The sequence below is a fragment of the Gadus chalcogrammus genome, chromosome 14 (genome assembly GCF_026213295.1).
Source record: "Gadus chalcogrammus isolate NIFS_2021 chromosome 14, NIFS_Gcha_1.0, whole genome shotgun sequence".
Taxonomy (NCBI): domain Eukaryota; kingdom Metazoa; phylum Chordata; class Actinopteri; order Gadiformes; family Gadidae; genus Gadus; species Gadus chalcogrammus.
This window is the reverse complement of record NC_079425.1, coordinates 2,806,384-2,829,916: the sequence shown is the minus strand read 5'-3', so window position 1 is coordinate 2,829,916 and position 23,533 is coordinate 2,806,384. Positions and strand designations below refer to the sequence as shown.

At 48.0% G+C, this 23,533-nt stretch overlaps 2 protein-coding genes and 1 non-coding gene across 6 annotated transcripts in view; all 3 read right to left on the bottom strand.

Annotated features, from left to right (window-relative positions):
* Positions 1-6,400, bottom strand: part of LOC130403442 (cytoskeleton-associated protein 5-like) — a 28,817-nt gene extending 22,417 nt beyond the window's left edge. For all 3 annotated transcript variants that reach the window (XM_056607798.1, XM_056607799.1, XM_056607801.1), the window contains exons 1-15: positions 6,256-6,400; positions 5,859-5,943; positions 5,348-5,541; positions 4,625-4,831; positions 4,308-4,479; positions 3,303-3,441; positions 3,092-3,189; positions 2,885-2,998; positions 2,689-2,793; positions 2,211-2,300; positions 1,624-1,788; positions 1,318-1,446; positions 880-1,023; positions 529-636; positions 104-214 (exon numbers count right to left, since the gene is read on the bottom strand). In XM_056607798.1, the coding sequence (XP_056463773.1) occupies positions 104-214; positions 529-636; positions 880-1,023; positions 1,318-1,446; positions 1,624-1,788; positions 2,211-2,300; positions 2,689-2,793; positions 2,885-2,998; positions 3,092-3,189; positions 3,303-3,441; positions 4,308-4,479; positions 4,625-4,831; positions 5,348-5,541; positions 5,859-5,915 (1,833 nt within the window). In that variant the 5' untranslated portion in view covers positions 5,916-5,943; positions 6,256-6,400. The remainder of the gene's footprint in view (positions 1-103; positions 215-528; positions 637-879; positions 1,024-1,317; positions 1,447-1,623; positions 1,789-2,210; positions 2,301-2,688; positions 2,794-2,884; positions 2,999-3,091; positions 3,190-3,302; positions 3,442-4,307; positions 4,480-4,624; positions 4,832-5,347; positions 5,542-5,858; positions 5,944-6,255) is intronic.
* Positions 6,401-9,175: 2,775 nt separating this feature from the next.
* The window catches only part of lrp4 (low density lipoprotein receptor-related protein 4), an 80,311-nt gene continuing 65,953 nt past the window's right edge, over positions 9,176-23,533 (bottom strand). The window contains exons 16-38 of one of the 2 annotated variants that reach the window (XM_056607620.1): positions 23,235-23,360; positions 21,955-22,163; positions 21,620-21,701; positions 21,399-21,504; positions 20,840-21,041; positions 20,440-20,629; positions 19,353-19,484; positions 18,893-19,033; positions 18,453-18,539; positions 17,657-17,828; positions 17,080-17,242; positions 15,975-16,200; positions 15,379-15,682; positions 14,700-14,918; positions 14,153-14,287; positions 13,700-13,808; positions 13,088-13,280; positions 11,868-11,981; positions 11,477-11,585; positions 11,221-11,285; positions 11,012-11,099; positions 10,554-10,695; positions 9,176-9,517 (exon numbers count right to left, since the gene is read on the bottom strand). In XM_056607620.1, the coding sequence (XP_056463595.1) occupies positions 9,176-9,517; positions 10,554-10,695; positions 11,012-11,099; positions 11,221-11,285; positions 11,477-11,585; positions 11,868-11,981; positions 13,088-13,280; positions 13,700-13,808; positions 14,153-14,287; positions 14,700-14,918; positions 15,379-15,682; positions 15,975-16,200; positions 17,080-17,242; positions 17,657-17,828; positions 18,453-18,539; positions 18,893-19,033; positions 19,353-19,484; positions 20,440-20,629; positions 20,840-21,041; positions 21,399-21,504; positions 21,620-21,701; positions 21,955-22,163; positions 23,235-23,360 (3,656 nt within the window). The remainder of the gene's footprint in view (positions 9,518-10,553; positions 10,696-11,011; positions 11,100-11,220; positions 11,286-11,476; positions 11,586-11,867; positions 11,982-13,087; positions 13,281-13,699; positions 13,809-14,152; positions 14,288-14,699; positions 14,919-15,378; positions 15,683-15,974; positions 16,201-17,079; positions 17,243-17,656; positions 17,829-18,452; positions 18,540-18,892; positions 19,034-19,352; positions 19,485-20,439; positions 20,630-20,839; positions 21,042-21,398; positions 21,505-21,619; positions 21,702-21,954; positions 22,164-23,234; positions 23,361-23,533) is intronic. The other variant, XM_056607621.1, reaches the window with a different exon arrangement.
* LOC130404105 (small nucleolar RNA SNORD67) lies at positions 18,730-18,846 on the bottom strand. The gene has a single exon (XR_008904182.1). It is a non-coding gene; the product is annotated as a small nucleolar RNA SNORD67 (small nucleolar RNA).

Genomic DNA, 23,533 nt, shown 5'->3' with positions numbered 1-23,533 from the left:
TGACACGATTATGTACTAACCCATCTCTTACAATTATGATAATATGCTGAAAGTTGCCCCACTTTTACATTCCACACACACGAAACCTTGTCTGACAACTGACCTTGAGGAACTCCTCCATGCTGGCCAGCCTCTCCTTCCAGTTGCCACTGTCCAGCTGCTGCATGCAGGTGGCGGGGAGGACAGCTGCAGCCCTCTCCTCACACACCTCCACCTGGTGGAGAAACACAGCAGTCACGACCGGACATCTGGGTGGGCGAGTCATTGAATTTTAATCGATTTTTTCTCACATTATTTTAGATTTAAACATTCTATTTGACAATTTTTTTCTGGGTGAAATTTCAACGTTCTCTCAGTTACAAAGTGTTTTTTGGGAGAGACATGCTGAATAAATACATCATGTTTTCAAACTCAAAAATAAATAGTTTGAGTAATATTGACCAAAATTATCGCGATTATGATTTCCCCATAATCGAGCAGCCCTATCTGAAGCCCATCTGCCCGGGGTCGTAGGCCCCCCCCACTCACAGAGAGCTCAGTCTCCACGGCCTTGGGCTCCGCCGCCTTCTTGTTCTTCCCTCCGTCGGGCCGTTTCCCCCCGGCCGCAGGTTTGGCCTTCTTAGAAGCCCCGGCTGCCTAGGAAGGGCAATTCATAAAAGTATAAAAGAATGAATGTCAGCGGTACAGGAGGCTTGAGTTTAAGGATTGAGAACAAGTTTATATGAGGGCAAATGCTATCCCTTTAGAAACATTTAAAAGAAAAATGTTTGTTTGAGGTTTGAGAAACAATTACTGTGATGACTTCACATTGTGCAAACATGATGGACACGAGTAAGCGCTGTTGTGGATGGAGGTCCCTCTATCGGGAAGGTTGTTTACCTTGGCCGAGGGGGGCTTTTTGGTGGGTCCAGCAGGCTTGGCAGACGCCTGCGGAGTTGGCTGTGGAGCAGCGACAGACTTCTCCTTCACTTCTCCCGCCTTCTTCGACCCAGCCAGTTGGATCTTGTCGGCGAACTCTTTTATCTACAGGAGAAAAAAAAAAAAAAAAGAGTTGAGCTCGGGTCATAAAAAAAAGGCACAGAAAGCGTTTGAATTTAAAGATCAATTGAATAAAAAAGGAATGAAAGACATGGATTTGGCACCAGGAAAATACAGTAACAAGGTCGAAAGGAAACTAGAAGAAGTGTGAGTGGAACGTAAAGTGCAAAGTATGTCACACATTAGGGTTTCGGTGAAAGTCTTTAAAAGTTTCAGAAGAGAGTAAGTTAGGAAAGGAAAGCTGCTCAGAAGCCGACGCGTTTTTTAACATAAACGTACCTTCTCGAGCTTGGCTTTGTCGACGTCAGCCAGGAAGGGGTTGACGGCGCGCTCTCCCACGACTTTCATCAACGTCGCCAGGACTTCAAAGGCAGCGTCTCGCACTTCAGGAGCCGAGTCATTCACTTGCTGCCGGGAGAGAGAGGAGACCGATCCACATCAGTTCCCACCGATTCCCCAGAGGATACTCGGAAACCCTTTTGCGACATCACAACTAGCTGAAGTCAAACGACAAGTCATTTTTTCCTAAACCCCTTAAGTGCTTTTTTAAAGAGCGACACAGCGATGGAGGCGTTGGTGGCTAACCTTGAGCAGGGCGATGCAGAGGGGTTTGACCAGGGTCTTGGGCAGGCTCCCGGGGGCCGAGAGACGGACGCTTCTGGCCAGGAACAACGAGGCCTGCTGCTTGATGGAGGGGTTCTTGTTGTCCATCACCGCGAGAACATCTTCACTCATGCTTTGGAGCGTGGTCTGTAAATCCACAAGTGTGATGCAAAATGAATGCAGAAACTAACAGAATGCCTGCACTTGAAGTCCTCCGCAGTAGACCGGGGAATCCCTTCCCCGATATAAAGCTTCACAAGTAATCCTGAAAATGGGCCTTTACCATAAAGTTATGCAAGAACTGCCAATGAACCGTTAGAGCAGGCTTAAGTTTAAGGATTGAGAAAGAGTTTGTCGGGTAAATTACGTCCCTTGAAAAGGCATTTGAGGACAATTGATTTCTTTAAAACAATGCATGGACTGGGCGATAGATGCACCAGAAGGAACAGTGGTGTTAGCACCCAATTAGCGCGATGCTTTAGATCAATATCTACAGATTGCAACAAATTACTTTGAGCAATTGGCTAGAATGGACAGAGAAGTTGGCATGAGGGGTGGGTCGGCCTTACTGTGAGAAACACTGCGTCGATGGCTTCCTGTAGAGTCTGGACAACGTGAGGCTTCTTCTCCTTAAACTTCTCCAATAACGCAGACACCACCTTGAAGGGGAGAGCAGAATAATCACCGTCAGCCAGTCGTACCGTCGAACAAGCAGTTAAAAAATAGGGCACATTATGCAGCCACAAATATTCATTAAATGTAATTTCCTTATATTCGTTAACCCTAAAGGACATGCATATATTGCATTAAAGGCTGCATGTTATGAGGATTCTTTATAAATAGAAATAGGGTGACATACATTTGTTTTATAGGTCTAGTACAAACATCTATGACTTTTAGGATGGGCTTTACTTCTTAATTTGCCATTGAACATCAAAAGGAAACCTTATACGTTGCTCATCTTGCTAAAGGACAAATCGTGCAGCACATCCTCTACTTCGGAATAAAGGGTCCTTATCTAGTGCCTGATTATTCATGAGAACTTACAAGACCAGCATATGTCCCAAACTTCTTCCGGAGACCAGTTGCGATTCCAGCGAGGCATTTAGCAGCCAGAGACACCAACATCACATTGGCGTCTTTAGCTATGACCTACCAAAGGGAAACAAAAGGGTTGGTTTATAACGGCCATGGGAGTAACAACACCTCAGGGCACGATTAGTACATTACACACGGGTAGTACCTTCTTCAGCGCGCGGACTACATCCCCATAATCCCCCGCTTCTAGCTTGGGGTTCTTAGCGAGCGTCTCCAGAGCATCCAGGGATTCTTTCCTTTCCTGCCACTTTTTGGATTCCTGTCGTTAAACACAAGAGGTTGATACAGAAGCCTCAGCGACACGGATAAAGGTAAAGATCAAACCCATCGTCGCAGGGTAACAGCAGCTTACCATTTTCTCATAGAAGTCTTTGGGGAGTTTGGAGAGGATGTCCACTGGATCCAGGAGTTCGTAGGGATCCATATGTGGGACAGAGTCCTCAACGTCACCTGAAACAAAGCACATCAGATGATGCAGATGGTTTAGCGAAGCTTGGGTTCAGTCACATTTAGCTCAAGATGTCAGTTATAGCATTGATAATAATGATAAAAATATAACATACTGTTTCCGTGCACATCCTCCGCCTCGTCTACCGCGGCTTCAACGTGTTTCTGCTGATTCTGCTGCTGGGAGCGGAGGAAACGGCTCGGCCTGGGGGCTCCGGGGGCGACCTTACCCCACTCCTCCTCCAGCTCCTTCAGCTGAGGGGGTAGAGACCGAACCGTCACACGTCTGGACCACAGGTGACGCTAACCCAACTTAATCCATGTGGAAACAGGCATGCTACACACAGGACAAAATGTATGTTCGCATTCCAACTACTGGGCAGAGGAAATCCACAGTTTGAAATAAGAGTAGCCATTAACCATTTTCAATAAAAAAATCACACCCATTTATAGAAATGGCCAAAGCAGTCCCAAAACAATGTTTTGGGAAATCTGATGTTGGGGACGCAGGTTGTTCATGTCGGTTTATTGTGAAGTTTGCAGATGATGATACTTCAGGTTATCTGCAGGTTTCAGCATGTCAAATTTAAGACTTTTTAATACCACCTTAATGAAATTTAAGACCTAAAACACGCGATGGTGGGGGTTGGCAACAGACGCGAGCCAACTTCGGAAACGGACGTCTTCCAGCCAACTGTCCTTGAATTTGCACCTATGGTCGCAGACTAGCTAGCAAGCACGCAGATAACCGTTTATATATGCAGCTAGCAAGAAAGAAGCCTCTCTACAAGTTCCACGAGGAAAATAAAAATATATAGTCCTGCCCCGACAAATTTAAGACCTTGCGTTACAGTATTTAAGACCAGCAATTTAAGACTTTTTAAAGGCCTTAAATTTAGAAACATGAATTTAAGACTTTGAAAGGATGCGCGGACACCCTGTACTTGCAATGGTTCTCCATGTTGCCATGTAGGAGGTCTCTCTCCGAGTGCGTGTGGGTGGGGTGATGACTGGTTTAACCTTTGCACACTTATTTAAGGTCTGCAGCCTCACCAAGGCCCAGAGACCAAGCTTAAACCCGCCAACACACATCTAATCGTTTAAATACAAAAAGGGCTGACCTGTACAGGAGTCAGGGTCTGAAGGGAAGGCCTTAATGCGTCTCTGATCCACCTGTAGACTTCTACAGCCAACAGCCTCGCTTCGTCTCGCACGGCCTTGTCTCTGGACTCAAACAGCTTTGGCAAGACCTTGACTATGGGCTTCAACGTCACCGTTTTGGCGCCAAATTCACTAGGGTAAAACAGATAAAGATCACACGGACATAAGGAAAAAACAAATACATACATACAGGAAAAATCCCTTCAAGATGTTGGCATTTAATAGTTTGACTAAAATATAATCCACAACTCAAAATCAAGAGGGCCATCAGGCTCACCAGAGTGACTTCCGAAGGGTTTCCACGCAGGCCAGGACGGTCTTTGGGTTCTTGTTGTCGATGCCCTTGATGAGCTCCTCCTGGACGGCGTCCGCTTTTTCTATCTCGATGAACATGAGGCAGATCTCAAAGCCCAGCTCTCGGGCCCGGACCTTGGCCTGGTTAAAAACCTTCGTCACCACACCACTCACCACCTCCCCCGCCAACCTACAGGAAAAATGTAATCAACCATATCGTCATCACAGAAAACGCAACCGGAGCACATAGGTATCAGAGTCGATGGAATAATTAGCCTTAGTCTTCATTTCTTGTATGCACTTTTCCCTTCTATTTCATTATTCTGTGTGTTATAGCGTGTTGCAGTGGCTTTGACTGAATGCTTGGCCTATCGCAGTGACTACAACTGACTCTCCTTATGGTTAAGGAGCCAGCACCCCATCCCCGATTCAAAATGTTTTGTGTGTGTATGTCAATTATGACACCCATTGCACTCCTGATGATCCCTGGGTGGAGGGATCCCCGTTTCTGCCTTCCATCTCAAGAATTCTACCTTGATCATTACATTTATTTATTTTTCTTGCCCTCTGGGGGCTAGAGTCAGAGGGGGTGGGGGGAGGGGGTCATACATATATGGCCTGTTAAGCCCTTTGAAACTGCACCTGTGATTAAGGGCTATACAAATAAAATTGAAAAATGAAATGAGATAGCATTATATAATCATACCTATTCGCTATATGTGCATTCTGTACAAAGGCCAGGGCGGCCTCCAGTCCCTTCAGCTGGGCCACGGCGTTAGACTCGGTCACAAACTTCTTGATAAGTCCCAGGAACTTCCCCCATTCTGAGCTCTTCTCGTCGTCGATCCTCTGGAAGACTTTCAGAGCTTCCTCGTAGCCAGTTAACCTCGCTTTCCATGCCTGCACAACACGGTTGAATCAGTCACTTAACTCTGCATGTGTTTCAATGTAACTTGAAATTGTGCATTAAAGTGTCCTTTCTGTGCAAATTGTATGGGTTTGCAAATGAAATGCATGTTTTGCTTGGTTCATTTGTTTGCATGTGTTTGAGTTTCTTATGTCACTCAATCATTTAGAATTGCTTTAACAAAGTACGTTAAAAACACGCCTTCATATTCATAACTGATGACATTGGTTTTTGACTGGTAGTCATTTACATTAGTGCATTCAAGGTCCAGCAGTTCATGCCGTCATCTGACAACATGATGAAAGTTCACCTTGTGTTCACACTTCTGGTCGACAGGCAGCTTCATCCACTCGCTGTCATCCTCCATGATCTGAAGTTTATAGAGTCTCGTTTCACTGCAAGAACAGAGAGGAAGATGAAGACACTCAGGCTAGGATGACCATTTCCAGAATAAACGCAGGGCTGCACACAGATAAGCACTGTTTGTCTAGAAAATACTACAACTCTTTAATAGATTAGCTCTCCTTTAACTCGCGTTATGAGACAAAACAAAGCTTCATGTAGCGTAGCCACTGTTCCTAGCTACATTAGCTTAGCATTTGCTCGCTATTACGTTACATTGACTTCAGAAACAAGGTTTAGGCTAATTTAAACAGCGGAAGCAGACTAGTTTGTTCGCTCGTAATGTTCAATTATTCTCAACCTACCAAATCGTCAGGTATTTCCACTGTAGGTATTTTCAGTGTGTCAATAATGGCAGGGGTGGCTCGTTTTATGAAGTGTTGTGATCGCAGCGCAGTTTAAACGATTGCGGTTCGAACACAGGTCGCTGATTGGTGGAGCAGCACGGCAAATGGCATCGCTCCTCTGGAAATTTCAAATTCGTCTCAACCAATGAGAAAAGGCGCGATTGATCACATGACTTGAGGCGGTCCTATCGCGGGGAACTCAGCAACGCAGCTGTAAACGCGTTAAATAAATAAATACATAACTATATAAAGTGAATTAAAAATATTTACATTATATAAGATATATAAATACGGCGTTGTCCTGGGCTTTTTCTTACAGTTACTTGCAGACCCAACCACCACCCCGATTCAGTTTTTTTTATAATTATTATGACGCATTATCTACGCTTAACGACGGGTCAAGTTATTAATACGACTTGAAGACTTATATATATAATGAATTGTTCATGATTCATATCATGCACTTAGATTTATATAACGTGTCTATTTATTTGTGTGCCAATTATTCTCACAATGAATAATTTCTCTTGTGATTATTAAATAAACTCAAAATCTATAAGAACATGCTAGGATGTTCTCTCATGATTCAAAGTGTATAAACAAGTGCATAAACAAAATGGCCCACACATATCAGTGAAATGCAAATGCTGTTTTATATTAAAAGATACCAAAGAGATAATTCACTATACCACACAACACAGCTTGTTAGTACTGCCATGGAAATACATATACAGTCTGTTCATATTTACACATTAAGTGACAACCATACAAAGAAACCATAAATACCTCTTTTTGTTACCTTTACAACAACTATACTCGACCAATATTTCATAACATAAAAGAACACTATTAAATAACGGGCATCCCTATCATTTACAACGCTTGGATACAGTGGTTAAAATAATCCAGCAAATTAAAAACGTTCTTCTCCAGTGAGTAAAATTAATACAGGTCAAAAAAAGCATTAAATCCCTTTATACAAAAGACAACATAATAAACACAACGTCTCACCCCAGGTTTGCTTTATCGGCCAGGTTAAACCTGTACAGTCGGCATCTCATCCGCAGAATGTGTGAGGCTGTATTTTGGGATTAGGCTAATTGAATTAGTTTTGATGTGCTGTAGGCCCACTACCGATACACCGTCCAAAGACTACAGGTTATAGCTGCCAAGACCCCTTTTTGCTGTCGGCCTCAGTGCGATGTCTAGCAGCGAATCAGCACGTCGCTGAAGGAGTAGAACATACTTCAAAATACATGGTCTTGAAATGTCTGGTAATCGTCGATGGTCGTGTCCTTTCATCTTTAACTGTAAAACGGCAATATATGTTAAAACAATGCATCGTTACTTTTGCTTGTATTTAATTTACATTATTAAGTTGTCAGTGATATATTTCTAAACTATAACCCCGATGCTCAATGGTTCCGGATATGCACAGTGTTATACACATAATATACAGAGAGGTGGGGGCTCATGTGTTATACTGGGAGCATGGAACGACACTCCATTACAGATTTACAGAGTTGATAAGATGTACTATTCACAAAAATGCTACCATAGAACCTGACGTGCATTTAAACAACCCCAGAGTAATATAAATAGAACTGGATGAGAAGAAGAGAAGTGGGGGGGAAAAGTTTGGCACTTAGGCTATACTTCATCATGGCGTCTTCTGCTGTTCAGGCGAAGGAGCAAATCAGCGATTTTCCTGAAACATAAAGGTTCTTGCAGTCTTTTCTTTGCCGGTTTCATTTAGGATGAAAGGACTCTGACCGGAGAGCCCAGATTACATCCACGCACAGGCTCTGAGCACTGAGGGGAAAACGGTCCAGTCCTTAGAAGTAGGGTGGAGTGAAGATCCAGTTTTCAGGAAAAACAAAACATTCATTTGTAGTGTACTGTAGCATGAGGAAATGAGGGCAGATATGTGAGAGGCTCTCCCCTTTGGCACTGTCCATAAATATCACTTTTGAATATCTGAGTATGCGAACAGCTTGAACACAACAATCAGGCCATTTCCCAAAAAAATATCAACAAACCCACTCTGAGATATAAAATGTTCATAAATAGTTCATAGAGACTTGACGACTGACCAGTGGCATGAGAGAGGGCGTTTTGTTACATATTCAAGCAGTTTTGTTTAGCATTGTAAAAAAAAAAAAAGTTCACAAAAATTTAATTCTACACAAAAACAGCGTCCCTCGCTTTGAAACTTTTGCATCTTTAAAAAACAAAGGCTCCAGGAATCCCTGGATGCACTTTTCCACTCCATCTGCAAGAGTCTTGCGCACTCCATTCCAGCATACTCATTTATTGTCTTTATTAGTTGTCAATTTTGCCATAAATAGTTCTGAGTGTATGGATTTGCATTTTGTCCATAAATGTACGCATTTATTAGCAAGTGTGCAGGCGGGACGGAGTCCATTCTTCAGAGGTTTTGCCTTGATGTGAACTATATTATTACTCAGGATCACATGGACTACGTTTCCTACATAGCATCAGAACGCGACTACCTAGGATCCGGTGTACCTATGCGTTTGTACCTAACGTCTATATAAATCTTTGCAGGTATAAGTTGTACCGAATATAAATATGTGTGCGCTTGTTCGTGTTTGTCTGTTTCCTAGGTATGCCGCAAGAGATTTGTAAAAAAAGCACATGAAGTCGAAGGGACGAGGGGTGGGGGGGGGAGTGGGTTGAGGGAGCGAGGGAGAGAGAGAGAGAGAGACAGAGAGAGAGAGACAGAGACAGAGACAGAGAGAGACAGAGAGACGAGAGAGAGACAGAGACAGAGACAGAGACAGAGAGAGAGAGAGAGAGACAGAGAGACAGAGAGAGAGAGCGGAACGGCACCACCAAAACCGCCGCCGCCGCCGCCTCACACTTGGCTCTCGGTGGAGGGCTTGCGGGCGGAGGCCCAGCCGGTGTCGGGCAGGCTGTGCTGGGTGTGGCGCTGCGGGGTGACGGTGGACGGGGTCAGCGTGCTGATGGACGAGCACTCGGACGTCTCCTCCTGCAGCAGCTGCTCCGTCTCGCCGTCGTCCAGCGAGGCGCTGCTGGCCTGCAGGGACACCGTGTCGGTGCGCATGCAGGTGTGCAGGCCGCCGCGCGACGGCTTGATCTGCTTGAGGTCGTCCCAGTAGAGATCGTCAGTGGACAGCAGGCACACGCCCTCCACGATGCGGATCTTCTCCTTGGTGTAGCCGCCGTCCACTCCGCCCTAAGGAGGAGGGGTGTCGGACGGAGGTGAGTCGGTGGACACAACGCAGGAGATAACGGACTGACACACTGACGGACAGCAAACCACTCTTGAAGTGCCAGCCTCACACGTCAACCCATGCACTGCAGTTTGCTAAAGGCTTAGTATCGCTTTCCTCTTGGGTTAGTTCAGTCCAGTCGTTCCTAACCTGGGGGTCGAGGCCCCAGCTTGAGGTCACAAGGCCAGAATAACTTTGAGGCGTTTTGAAAACAATAAATAGCGGCCTCATTTACTGATCGCAGCACTTGTGTTTACGTTACAAGACTCAATTCAAGTTAAGTAATCTGTTATGCTGTCGTTGTGACAAATGTAAGGTTAGGTCACTTGGTGGAAAAAACAAAGGATGCAGACCACGGGCGAAGTTGGGCCTTTACATGTTAAACAGCAGCAGTAACATCACACATTTGTCACGCCATTACAGTTTCAAAAGTATTTTGTTGTCTCAGGCCAGCAATCACCTAGAATTGCAATATTTCCACACAATGTGTTAATGTTGCACGCAAACCAAATCTGTCATTTTCAAAGAACAGCAACTTTCAACATGCGTTGAGAGAATCACACAACAACGCTAAGAAGCACTGCAGCAGAGAACGCGTGAGTGAGGGAGAACTGAGTTCAGAAAGGCCTCAAGTTCCTCCATGCAGCGTAGCTACCTCTCCACGGGACAGGGCGGTCAAAAGATAAAGGGAGAGAGGGAATTGTAAGGATGGGAGAGCTGTGGTGGGGGAGAGAGGTGAGCGGGGGGGGGGGGGGAGAGAAGGCACAGATGAGAGTCGACCTCGGCTGCCGGCATCATATCACACATCACCCCTCTATCTAGCATCACAGAGACACAAACGGTCTCAGTGATGACCGACTGCACGAGTGCAGCGACTCCACGAGGTTAAGAAACTGTAAATGATTCATCACTCTGGTCTCATTTATTTCTAATGAATTCCAAGAAAAAGAGCAGGAGTCTTTGCTTTCATTTTTCATTCATCGCTTTTGGTTTAGGTACCTCCTTCTTATATCGAAGCTGGTTGTAGATGGGAGGCTTCTGCGAGGCCTCGATCTTCACCTCCTGAGTGGAGGTTCGGTACGAGGGGTTGCTGTACGTCAGGTTGCTCACCCCCGGGTCGGCAAACTTTGATTTCTTATGCCTGACAGATCGAGAATGTGGACGGTAGGAAAATGAAAAATGTAAATAACTTCCAAACCCTATAACAAACTTATGACCCTGTAACAAACCAATCCCATGGTTATTATTATCTTATCTTTTATTTTACTTTATCTAGCATTGTTGCTGCTATGTAGCTGTTGAGAAATCAAGCCTAAAAATGGTATTGTTGTTTACTTTCTTGTGTACAATAAGATGTAATAAAATAATCAGATTGTAATTCTGAACAGATGTAAGCAGTGGTAAGCACTGTTCATGGAGAAAGGGAGACGAGCAAGGGGGTGTTGAGGTGCAATCACCTGTAGATAATGAAGGCTGCGATGAGGATGAGAATAGCCAGGATGGTCAGCACTCCACCAATCACGTAGCTGATGTGAAGCCCTTCCCCTGGGAGAGGCGACAAAGATGCTTGTTACAGGGTCGTCCCGCAGGTTGATTGCCAACAAGACATTAGCATTATGCAGATTAAGGCTGGTGATGGAAACAGGAGCTCGGATCCGTCACTCACCGTGAGGAGCTGAGATCACATTGCTCTGCAGGCATCCTTCAACGTTCAGGTTCTTGTCGGTGCAGCTGCAAGACACAGAATCCACAATGAATAAAAATGACAACTGCCGACTTTGAATAACAAAGTATTTGATGAGATGTAAAGCATCAACAAAGCGTATGCACTGAGGGCTTTGTTTAGTGGAGCATCACCAGAATCGTAACGGAGTAAACACCCAACATCTGTTGGGGTGGATTTGGTTTGAGACGAAACATACTTATGAAGCACCGGCCCGTTCGGTGGAGCGTCGGAGGCCGCCTTGGGGAGTTTGGAAGCAGGGGTGACGTGGCGCCCTCTAGTGGGCGGAGTGGGGACGAAGCCTGAGACTGATCGAACACATATTATTAATTAATATTATTGGTCAAACTACCTTGATGACATTTATTGCACGCACACACACACACACACACACACACACACACACACACACACACACACACACACACACACACACACAAACGGACACACACACACACACACACACACACACAATCACAGACAGACACAGCGAACACACGCACACCAACGCAGACAGACAGACCGACAGACGGACACACAAACACAAGCATAGACACAGACACACACAAACGCACAAAACAGCAACTCACTGGTGGAGCAGGGTCTGCCGTCGGGCTCGTCAGGGCAGGAGCACACAAAGCTGTTGGTCTTGGCGAAGCAGAGGTGTGTGCAGCCTCCGTTGTTGGCGCTGCAGAGGTTGGAACCTGGGGACAGACGGCAGCCGTTCAGTGGCGTGCCTCTCTACCGGTGGACCCCCCCCTAAGAGGCCACGGCTCCGGGAACAATCACAGCTCAGACCTATCACAGCATCTGCCAACAACCGTTCGGACTCGGTGCCCTTTTTCAAAGCAAGCAAGCGCGCGCGCTTGCTTGCACACACGCGCACACACGCACACACACACACACACACACACACACACACACACACACACACACACACACACACACACACACACACACACACACACACACACACACACACACACACACACACACACACACACACACACACCAACTACCACATGCATACACCCACACGCGCACATACCCACTAGGGCTTTGACTTTTGCCCAAAAATCCTATTCGAAGTTTGTTTGTTTACTAATATTAATATTCAAATATATTCGAATATTTTTTAATAATGTTTTGACCATTAAATGCCTTCAGTAAGACCTGGATTGGGCTTTGCGAGGTTTGTTTACCGGCGTAGCTATGGTTACCGGTCTTGCATGTTCCAACGGTTTATTAGGTCTATAATAAATCGCTGTCAAATCAATACTTCATTCACTGCCTCTTCTGTGGTCATTACAATATTATGAAGAGACTGCGTGGGGTTCTCCGACGTCTCTCCCTCTTGGCCTGCCCATAACAGGTTTGAATATTAAGGGCTGCCTAATATTCGTTCGAATTTTGATTTATTTTTTGATATTCGAATTATATTCGAACAACGAAGTTCGGAGTCAAAGCCCTAATACCCACACACTAACACACACACACATTACCAAACACACAACCACTACCAGACACACACACACACACAGGACCACTACCACACACACAGCCTCACCCTCCCACTCACTAACACACACCCACCCACTACCACACACAAACACTAACACGCACACACACACACACACACACACACACAACTCCTTAGGCCCCGTGTCCCGGCAGGGCCGTGATGGGGAGGAGCTTGAACTTGGTGGATGACGTCATCCGTCCAGAAGATTGGTGCCATTTTAAGACCGGGGGGGGCGACGGTGTTCGGGGGGGGGGGGGGGGGGGAAACGGACGTCCACCATCTCCTCACCTGACTGGCGGTTAGGGGACACCACTATGATGTCCATGAGACCCTCCACGTTGGCCAGCACCGTTTCCTTGCTGCGGCCGGCGTGTTTGTCCACGCGCTGGATGGACTTGGTCTGCCAGTCCGTCCAGTAGATCCAGCGGTCTTGCTGCGAGAGTCGGGAGAAAGGGGTTAGAGGGGAGGGAACCGGCTTGGGCTGGGGACACCGGGAGAGGAGGAAAAGGGGAGAGAGAGAGAGAGAGACAAACACAGAGAGGAAGAAAAGGAAGGGGAAAAGAGGAGGAACACAGACGGACAAGGAGCCGGGGAGGGGAGGGGTGGGGAACAAGGAGGAAAAGAGGGAAAGAGAACAGGGTGGGGGGCGGGGGGGGGGGTTGGAGACAAAAAGAAGGGAAGAAAAATGAAGGTCAGAGATGGAAAAGGAGAAGGAATGGTTTACGTTGTAATGAGCTCTCAGTAGGGGTGTCGAGGTGGGCACGTCACAACAGAGTGGTGTCACAACGCAGTGGCTGGATGAGTGGAGGAGTGAGGGGCGAGAGGGAGCACAGGAGAGGGTGGAGGAGGCCGAGTGGAGGTTGGTACCCCGTCGGGGAGAGGGGTGGGGGGGTGGGGTACCTGCGTGAGGGCAAAGGGGTGTGAGACAGGGCTGACGAGGATTTGACGCAGCTTCCCGTTCAGGTCTGAGCTCTCGATCCGGTCGAGGTGGGCGTCCACCCAGAAAATCCTGCGACAGAGAACAGAAACACCACCGATGTCAACACACGCTGTGGGCGTTCAGAGAATGGATCGGATCCCTCCATGCTGAGACCGCTGGCCAGAGAATGATCAAACACATGCAAGTCAGCACCGGAATTTAATAACAATATTAATGTTCACAAACTACTTTGATCACATTTTTCGCAGACACAAACACATTCACACACACACCATCACCACCGGTGACGACAGTTCCAGTTTGACCTCAAGCACTGTCGTGCACGCACGCACACACACACACACACACACACACACACACACACACACACACACACACACACACACACACTCCCGCCCACGGCCACCACGTACCTGCGCGTGTCGTAGTCCAAGGTGAGCCCGTTGGGCCAGCCCAGGTCCGTGTTGATGAGGACCTTGCGGTCGGAGCCGTCCAGATGGGAGCGCTCGATCTTGGCGATGTGTCCCCAGTCCGTCCAGAACAGATACCTGGAGGTGGAGGGAGGAAGCTAGAGGGTTAAACCAATGAAGAGACGATGAGGTCAAAAACAAGCAACAAATTCCAAGTTGGATGCATGTTTTCTTCTTTTATAATATTCAGTATAGCGGTTCAGCATTGCTAACACAGTGTTGTTATTATTGAATCCCTTGCTACGACAAATATTACAAATGAGCTCAATCTGTGTCTCACCCTCCCCCTCCCTACAGTGCCCCCTACTGCCCCCCGTCTCCCCCTCCCTACAGCGCCCCCTACTGGGCTCCCGTCTCCCCCTCCCTACAGCGCCCCTACTGGGCTCCCGTCTCCCCCTCCCTCACTCTACAGCGCCCCCTACTGCCCCCCCCGTCTCCCCCTCCCCCTCCCTACAGCGCCCTCTACTGCCCGCCCCCCCCCCCGTCTCACCCTTTGCTGGGGAAGACGGCGATGGCTCTGGGCTCGTCCAGGCTGTTGTTGACCAGGACCTTGCGGCAGGTGCCGTCCAGCCGGGCCACCTCGATGGTGTTGCGGCCGGTGTCGGTCCAGTACATGTTGCGGGCCACCCAGTCCACCGCCAGCCCGTCGGTGGTCTTCAGGCCCTGGCTGATCACCGTCTCCATGCCCGTGCCGTCCAGGTTGGAACGTCTGGACGAAGAGAGAGAGAAGATGCGGCCATTTTGTTTGTTAGTGACGGTGCCGTAATAACTCTCAAGCAAGCGCCTCAATCCAACCTAAATTACAGTGAATGATACACGTCATTCATAATGGGGTAGGGTTTTTGGAAAGATTGAGGCTTTATGCGTTGATGTTAGCCGAGGTCACACTGTGCCTAGACAAAGGCTCATTCTTGCCTCTCTGCGCCAACATTTTTTAAAGGTCCCATGACATGCGAGTGTGAAGTCTAATCACACTCACACCTGGTGGCATGTCATGGGCCCTTTAAACAACATAGCATGTGTGTAATCTATATTCTAACTACTATGTCTGCATTTACGAAACCCTAGTTGTCATGTAGGGGAGATTGTATGCATTGATGTTCGATGCAGATATGATTTGCGTGTGTGTGTGCGTGCGTGCGTGCGTGCGCGCGTGCGTGCGTGGCTACCTGATGACATCCAGCGTGACGTCGGTGTAGTAGAGCTTGCCGTCCACGCTGTCGTAGTCCAGCGAGATGACGTTGTGCAGCTCGGGCACCGGCACGTGCACGTCCGTGTGGTCGTTGGTGTCCAGCGAGATGCGGCGCACGCTCACCCGGTTGGAGAACAGCAGGTAGGTCTCGGGCGAGTCGTCGCACGACCTGCCGTCGCCCTTGAGCAGCACGCCGGTGGGGCAGGCGCAGGACGTGCCGTTGGGCCGCGGGAGGCACAGGTGGGTGCAGCCGCCGTTCGTACGCCCGCACCTGTTGAAGGCTGGGAGGGGGAGAGAGAGAGAGAGAGAGAGAGAGAGAGAGAGAGAGAGAGAGAGAGAGAGAGAGAGAGAGAGAGAGAGAGAGAGAGAGAGAGAGAGAGAGATTGAAGAGGATTACGATAGTTCTCGGGCGGCCTTGTGGCTCAGGAGGAAGAGCGGGTTGGCTGTTAACCGGAAGGTTGCTAGTTCGATGCCCGGCTCCTCCTAGCGTGAGTGTCGAGGTGTCCTTGAGGAAGACACCAACCAATGTGTGCATGAACGGAGAGTCGAACTCGCGGCGGAGGGGTGACATACCCAGCGGTGTGGCGCGGTCGACCGCCTGGATGTCCATCAGCCCCGGCAGGTTGGAGACCACGGTGATGGCGTTGGCCCCGCTGGCCTTGTCGGCCCGCTGGATGCTGCGGCTCTGCCAGTCGGTCCAGTAGATGTGGGGCCCCAGGAGGGTCATGCCGTACGGGTGCTGCACCGGGGACACCAAGGTGCGGCGGTTCAGCCCGTTGAGGTCGGACGCCTCGATGCGCTGCGGAGAGCACAGCGGGACAGAGGGTTACACTCACCGCCGCCACGGGGGTGAACGGCGTATCTTCTCTTCGTTGAGCATGCGGAGGGGTTGGTTGACGTGGTGTCGCATTGTTGTGTGTGGTTACACTGGTGGGAAACTGGGATTGACAGGGCTGCCCCTTCGTCTTGGTTTGGTACAGCGCAGTCCAATGGTTTCGGTCATCATAGAACTACGACAAATCTCATCTCATTAAGATCATTTTTAAGCGATGAGAAGTATTAAGAATATATATATTAGATATTTAATGTCCATTATTTAAAACCTGCATCTTAAACTATTCAAATTATCTCAATATGCTCAACAACAACTAAATACTTTGAATAAGGTTAAGGGTAGGGCTGGGTGATATTGCAAAAAATATTATCACGATTATTTTTTTGATATTGATCGATATCGATATTAATCAAGATATATGATTTGATACTGCTGCAGCCTGAAGAAACTAGAGTGTTTATTAATTAAACCATACTTTTTTGTTTATAACCATATTTGTGATAAGGGAACATTCAATCACATTTAAATATTAACATTTAACTTCACAAACGTGTTTTATCTGCTTCCAACAGAATAATATAAGGTAGCTTGCCTTGTAACCTATTGAAAATAATGTAAATACAATTATTTTATTTGTATTTATTTTTAATATCGAGCATTTATGTCTAATGCTTATCGTCGTAATCGACGTGAGTTTTATCGCGATTAATAATCGTAATCAAATTATTGGCCAGCCCTAGTTAAGGGTCTTACAAACAGGTGAGGACACCAGTTTCAACCTATTACGCTCTCATGGGGGTGTACAGTATTGGGATGGAGGGGGTGAAGGGGCGGGGGGCTGACCTCAGTGTGGGCGTCGGCCCACAGCAGCTGGGCCCCGGCCTTGTCGATGGCGAGGCCGTTGGGCCAGCCCAGGTTGTTGCTGATCAACACAGCGCGGTCCGTGCCGTCCATGGCGGCGCGCTCCAGCTTGGCGTTCTCGCCCCAGTCCGTCCAGTACATGTACCTGGGCGCCGGGGACAGAGCGGAGTTAAGACGTGGAGAGGGAACCACCTGATCTAGTATCAGGACGCGTCTAAAAGTCTTAAAGTCGGGGGCAGGAAACTGGTTCATCGATTTTTCGCTCATAAGTCACTTCTGAGAAGAAACGTTGCTCAACTTTAGCAACTCATTAACTCATTCATAAGGGCGGCCAAGTCGTGCATTTAACTTAAAGTGTAGCTTATTGGCTCCCCCTATAAGAATTTTGCCACCAAACTAACCCTAACCCTAACCCGAGACCTGTTGGATAGATAAGCATCATTTGCCACAGTCCACTGGGTAGGCTGGTGGCTGACAGTTTTTGTAACCCTCCGGTTACCGGTCCAACTCCTTAACCAGTAGCCCAGGGATGTACAGTTCAAGGTGTCTCTGTGCTCACCCCTTCTCGTTGTAGAGCGCGATGGCCCGCGGGCTGTCCAGGTTCTGCCAGATCAGGACCCTGCGCATGGAGCCGTCCAGGTTGGCCACCTCGATGCGGTTGGTGCCTGTGTCAGTCCAGTAGATCTTCCGGCCGATCGCGTCGACCGCCAGGCCGTCCGTCGTCATGAGGCCTGTGACGACAGGGACACGGTGAGGACGGGGAACACAGTGGGAGCAGGTGGGTGCAGGAAGAGGTTACCTGCAGATGTTGTCAACCTTTTTGCAGGATGCCTCAGTTTATGCTCATTTATGCGTGAAAATGAAACTCAAAGAATGTCCTCTCCGGCAAGCACCCCATCACAAAACGGTTTAAAACGTTTTGCCTGTATGTATGTATTTGTTGTGTGTGTGTGTGTGTGTGTGTGTGTGTGTGTGTGTGTGTGTGTGTGTGTGTGTGTGTGTGTGTGTGTGTGTGTGTGTGTGTGTGTGTGTGTGTGTGTGTGTGTGTGTGTGTGTAAATGATGGCCCCCATTGCACTCCTGATCATCCCTGGAAGGAGGTCTGCGTTCCTTCTCAAGATTTCCTCCTTGCAAATTAAGGGAGGTTTTTTTTGCCCTCTGGGGGGCTAGGGTCAGGGGGGGTCATACATATACGGCCTGTTAAGCACTTTGAGTCTGTACCTGGGATTAAGGGTGATACAAACGCAATTTAATTTAAATGAACCTTTTGACATAAGCTGAAGGTGAGAGAAATGGTGCATAATTATAAACAACATACTAGTGTTGGTCACAGTGTAAACCTGGAGCAGAGCTCACCAGTGGCAATGATTTCCTCATGCTCGCTGCCGTCCATGTTGGCCCGGCTGACCTTCTTCAGCGTGCTGTCGGACCAATACACTTTTCCTGCAGGGGGCGCCATTGTGCACATATTAGTTCACCCAGTTGAATTCCTTGCCTTTTTAATGTCACAAATAAATACAAATACAATTAGGAAGAAAATACCTAAACACAAACACACACACACACACACACACACACACACACACACACACACACTCTCTAATAAAACTAAATAGCCTGATTGAGAGGGGGTGCTTGTTCAGATGGCCCCTGTGCACATCGTGTGTCACCATGGAGACTCGGGGTGGGTTTGCGACCGCCACTGCAGTCAAATGCAACCCCACCGACAGTGCAACTCATCATTATGCACCCCTCAAAGGCCAGAGCAAAGGGGGGGGGGGGGGGAGCACACACACCTTCCGTGGGGTCGACTCCGATGGCGATGGTGTTCTTCATGGTGCTGTTGACGGCCAGCACCACGTCGGCAAAGTAGGGGATGTCCAGAGACACCATCCTGATGTCTGTCCTCCTGGCAAAGATCAGGAAGCTGCTCATTCCTGAAACACACACAAACACACACACACATATAACTATACTGCATGTGGTTCAGGAGGTAGCGTGGGTTGGCTTGTAACCAGAAGGTTGCTAGTTCGATCCCCGGCTCCTCCTAGCTAGAGTGTGTGAATGTGTGCATGAATGGCAGAATGTGAGGCAATATTGTAAAGCGCTTTGAATGGCCACTGGTAAGAAGAGTGCTGTATAAATGCAGTCCATTTAGCATTTTAGCATTAAAACTAAATCCCTCAACATGTCAATTTATATCCTAGAAAATCCGAATTCGGTTCAAGTCGTTAAAATTGTCTGCTGGCGTCGTACCGGGAGTGCAGGTCTTCCCGTCTGTCTGCAGGTTGATGCCGGTGGGACAGGCACAGCTGGAGGTCAGTGGGGAGGGGGCCAGGAGACACAGGTGGCTGCAGCCCCCGTTGCTCACAGCACACGGGTTACTCACTGCGGGACGGGACACAAATGTTTATACGACAGCGTATAAATGTGTGTGTAAATGTCACCGTGGCATTTCCTCCTGCCGGGACACAGTCTGCGTGCATGTGTGGAGTGATGTTCACTCTATCAATGTTGCTAACTTCAGTATCTCAAGTTAGCTACAGAGATAGAATATATTTTTTGATCTAGATATATATTTTTATATAGGTCAGTTAAAAAAAAATATTAAAAAAGGCAATAGTGAGACATAACCTCAAATATGACCAATATCCATACTGGCGGACAATGCGGATGAGTTAACGATTTATTAAACATATGCATATATCTATTTTTGAGTCTATCTGACCGGAGTAAAAAAGACATGGATATACTGAGTGGAATAAGGGGGAGATGGACGAGGAGATTGGCAGGCGGTGAGCCGGGCTGAACAAAAGCATTCCAGGGCCTGGTTGGGGGGAGGGGGGGGGGAGGGGAGGACAGGGACCTTCTATACATCAGTGAAAGGAGAGAGGCTAGGTATTTAGCACCCGGGGTGTCGTCTGCCCTCTGAGCCGGGGTGCTGGGATCGGTTTACCTGGCCCCTAATCCCCCCCCCCTACTGTCAGCTGCCACTACGGCCCTGCTGGGCATGGGTTGGCGGCTCGTTGTGTGAATTATAACAGAGGACCAATACGCTTGATTGATTCCCCCCGTCGCTTGGAGCGCGCCCCGACCCCGACGCCGGGGTTTCGTGAGATTGAACGAACCGAAGGTGTTTACATCTTGAGGTGGAACGGGATCTACTGTTTAGTATCGCAAACAGGCAAGGTGGTTTCCAACGGCGACGACAGTTTGACCTCAAACACAGTTGTAAAGTCTCTCTCTCTCTCTCTCTCTCTCTCTCTCTCTCTCTCTCTCTCTCTCTCTCTCTCTCTCTCTCTCCCTCCCTCTCCCTCTCTCTCTCTCCCTCCCACAAACACACCTGTCTCGCGGTGGCGGTGGAACATGTGGATGTCCATGAGGTTCTCCAGGTTCTCGGCCAGCGTGCGCCGCCCCAGGCCGGTGAGCTTGTCCGCACTCTGGATGCTCTTGGACTGCCAGTCCGTCCAGTACAGCCTATCCTCGTGCAGCGTCAGGCCGAAGGGGTGGGGCAACTGGCTGCCAATCAACACCTGGCCAATCCAAAGTCAGACGGACGGAGCAGGGAAAATACAAAACGAGTTTAAGTGAGTGGATCAAATCGCGGCTCCAAAAATTATTTTATTTTATCATATCATATCATTTTTATCATATTTTTTTTTTCTGATAGTTGTTATCACATTCGTCGTCAGCACTCTGACGTCATTATTGAACATTTAGACAATCCGACAAACGGCGCGTACCTGTCGGTCGGTGCCGTCGAAGTTCCCGAACTCGATGACCTTGGTGCCGGCGTCGGCCCAGTAGAGGCGCTGCGTCTCGTAGTCGATGGCGAGGCCGTTGGGCCACGTCAGGTTGGACGAGATGATCACCAGGCGGTCCGAAGCGTCCATCCCCGCCCGCTCGATCTTGGGGTTGGCGCCCCAGTCGGTCCAGTACATGAGCCTGAGGGGGTCGGAACCATCAGACTGCATCAGGGGACATCCTGATCTATTTATTTGTACATACATCTCTGGCTCGTTTTTAAATGCATTTGTAATTATGTGCAATATTGCTCAATTTTCGATTGACTTATTTTACAGACTTTTCCTGTTTGTCCATTTTGTTGTTTGTCAATTATCTGTTGACTGACTTTGTGAGCTGCTGGATACCGGAGTTTCCCGGAGGTGATCACTAAAGTATCCGTCTATCCGTCTCTCTATCGATCTAGATATGCACGGCTTCAGAGCGGTACCTCACTCTCTGCGTGCCCTGGTGTGTTTGGTTTATAAACCGGTGGTTGTTTGTTGACGGGCGACTCACCCTCCTATGGGGTCCACCACTATGTCCCTGGGCCGGTCCAGGTTCTCCCAGATCAGCACGGTTCTCATGGTCCCGTCCGCGTTGGACACCTCGATGCGATCCGTTCCTGAGACACAAATCAGGAGCCAGAGCAAATACTTAACACCACGGGGACTTCGTCTGGGCAGGACAAACATTGCGTACATTCAGTGCCATTTTATATATATGTATATATTTTTTACCAGCATCGGTCCAGTAGAGCTTGTCGGTCACCCAGTCGATGGCCAGGCCAGCAGGACTCTCCAGACTGGTGTCCACCACCACCTAATGAAGAGTAAGACCAATACATCAGATTGACCAAGTCGTCCAACTCACAAAGCTTTACAACGACAACAGTTGTAATTCCGTATCCTCACCTATAGGTGGCACTGTAGCATTAATAAGACGCTTTGGTAAATGTGACAAATTGTGACTTATTTGTGGTTGTAAAACACTGTGGTGCAATGGCTTATCGATGCTCGTCATGTCGCAGGGCGGTGGACGGGGAGGGGTCTAGAGTGCTTGGCGGGCTACTAACCTCCTGCTTGGTGGCGTTCCACAAGGCCCTGTTGATGGAGTCAGTGGTGACGTCGGTCCAGTACACGTAGCCCTCCTTGCTGTCCCAGTCCAGGGCCACAGCGTTGCGCACGTCGGCCAGAGGGATGACGTCATCCGACTTGTCCTCGGTGTCGAAGCTGATCCGTCGGATGTCCGTCCTTCGGGCAAAAAGCAGGAACTTGTCAAGACCTGATTAAAGACCAGAGGTCTTCTGTCAGTATTCTAGGTTTAACCATTGGAGGGGAGGGGGGGAAGGGGGTCAACATAGAGCACAGCAACAACAACACTAACACACACACACAACGCTAGACATTTTGTTCTACAATAACAACGTTATTTAGCTTTTCTATGCATTTCACATTGATCTCTCTTTATAAAAAAGGTGATTTGGCCTATTGGAATTTGTGATAAATCAGAATGTTTTCCCATGATAACGTGTTGTTTTATGGAACCCCTTTTACTTCTTAATTTTTAGCTCCCTATTTCAGCTCTCCAGTTTCCTCATCCATTACATTTAGCAAAAAAATAAAACGTCAGTAATAATTTTCCCTACGTCTTTATCATCACAAAGTATGACGTTCCTCGTTTGTCTCGCTGCGTCGGTATTTATTACTTTATGGCCTTAAGGGACTAGGGACTCATTTTTTCGTGCTTAGCGCTGAACGCATCAGCTTTATTGTTATTGCACCTCTAAACCAGTCCTGTCAGGGAATACGCGCTACCCGGCCGAAGTCTTATTTATGAAAGGGATACTGGAGCACAAAGCGCCCAGGATAGTGTGTCCTCCCTGGGAGGCGTGCGGTTAGCGATAGGGGCGTTCAGTCCCAGGTACGCACGGGAAGGCCTGATACGACCGCAGGTCCCATGATCATCAAATATTTGCGGTAAACCGACACCGAGGATTAATAAAGGAATGCAGACGTGTTAGGTGTCTCTGACGATTCCCGGAATTAATATCATCTTAGAAGTATTATAAGAATTGCCTTCTTTTTTTTGGGGACGTTTTTCTTTACATTTGTATTATTTGTATAAATCTAGAAGCTAAATTCACAATGTTGTGTCATATATATAGATGGCCTTAAGACTTTTGAGACTGTACCTTTGATTACAACAAATACAATTTAATGTAATTAAATTAAATGTTGACCCGTGAATCTAACATATTAAATCAAAAGGTAACAATCCACAACATCAAGTCTACTACACGTCTACAACCCATTTAACATACTACAGCCCTTTCTTAACGGGGAGAATACTCACTTTTGGCACAGTTGGAGTGGTCGACCTTCTTGAAGCCCGTGGGGCATGCGCACATGTACGTCTTGTTGCTAGGGAGACAGAGGTGGCTGCAGCCCCCGTTGTTGGCACCACAGCGGCTCCGCCCGCCTGGGAGAGAGTGGCGAGAAGACACACCGTCATGACGAGACAAAGGGAGAGACCAGAGTAGCCCTGCTTAAAAACGGAGACAGCGGTGAAAAGGGGGAACGGAAATTCCGTACTTGCTCGGGCCCCGGGCTGCGAGGCCAAGAAAGTGTCTGCCTCCTTCCACCTGTCCTTCT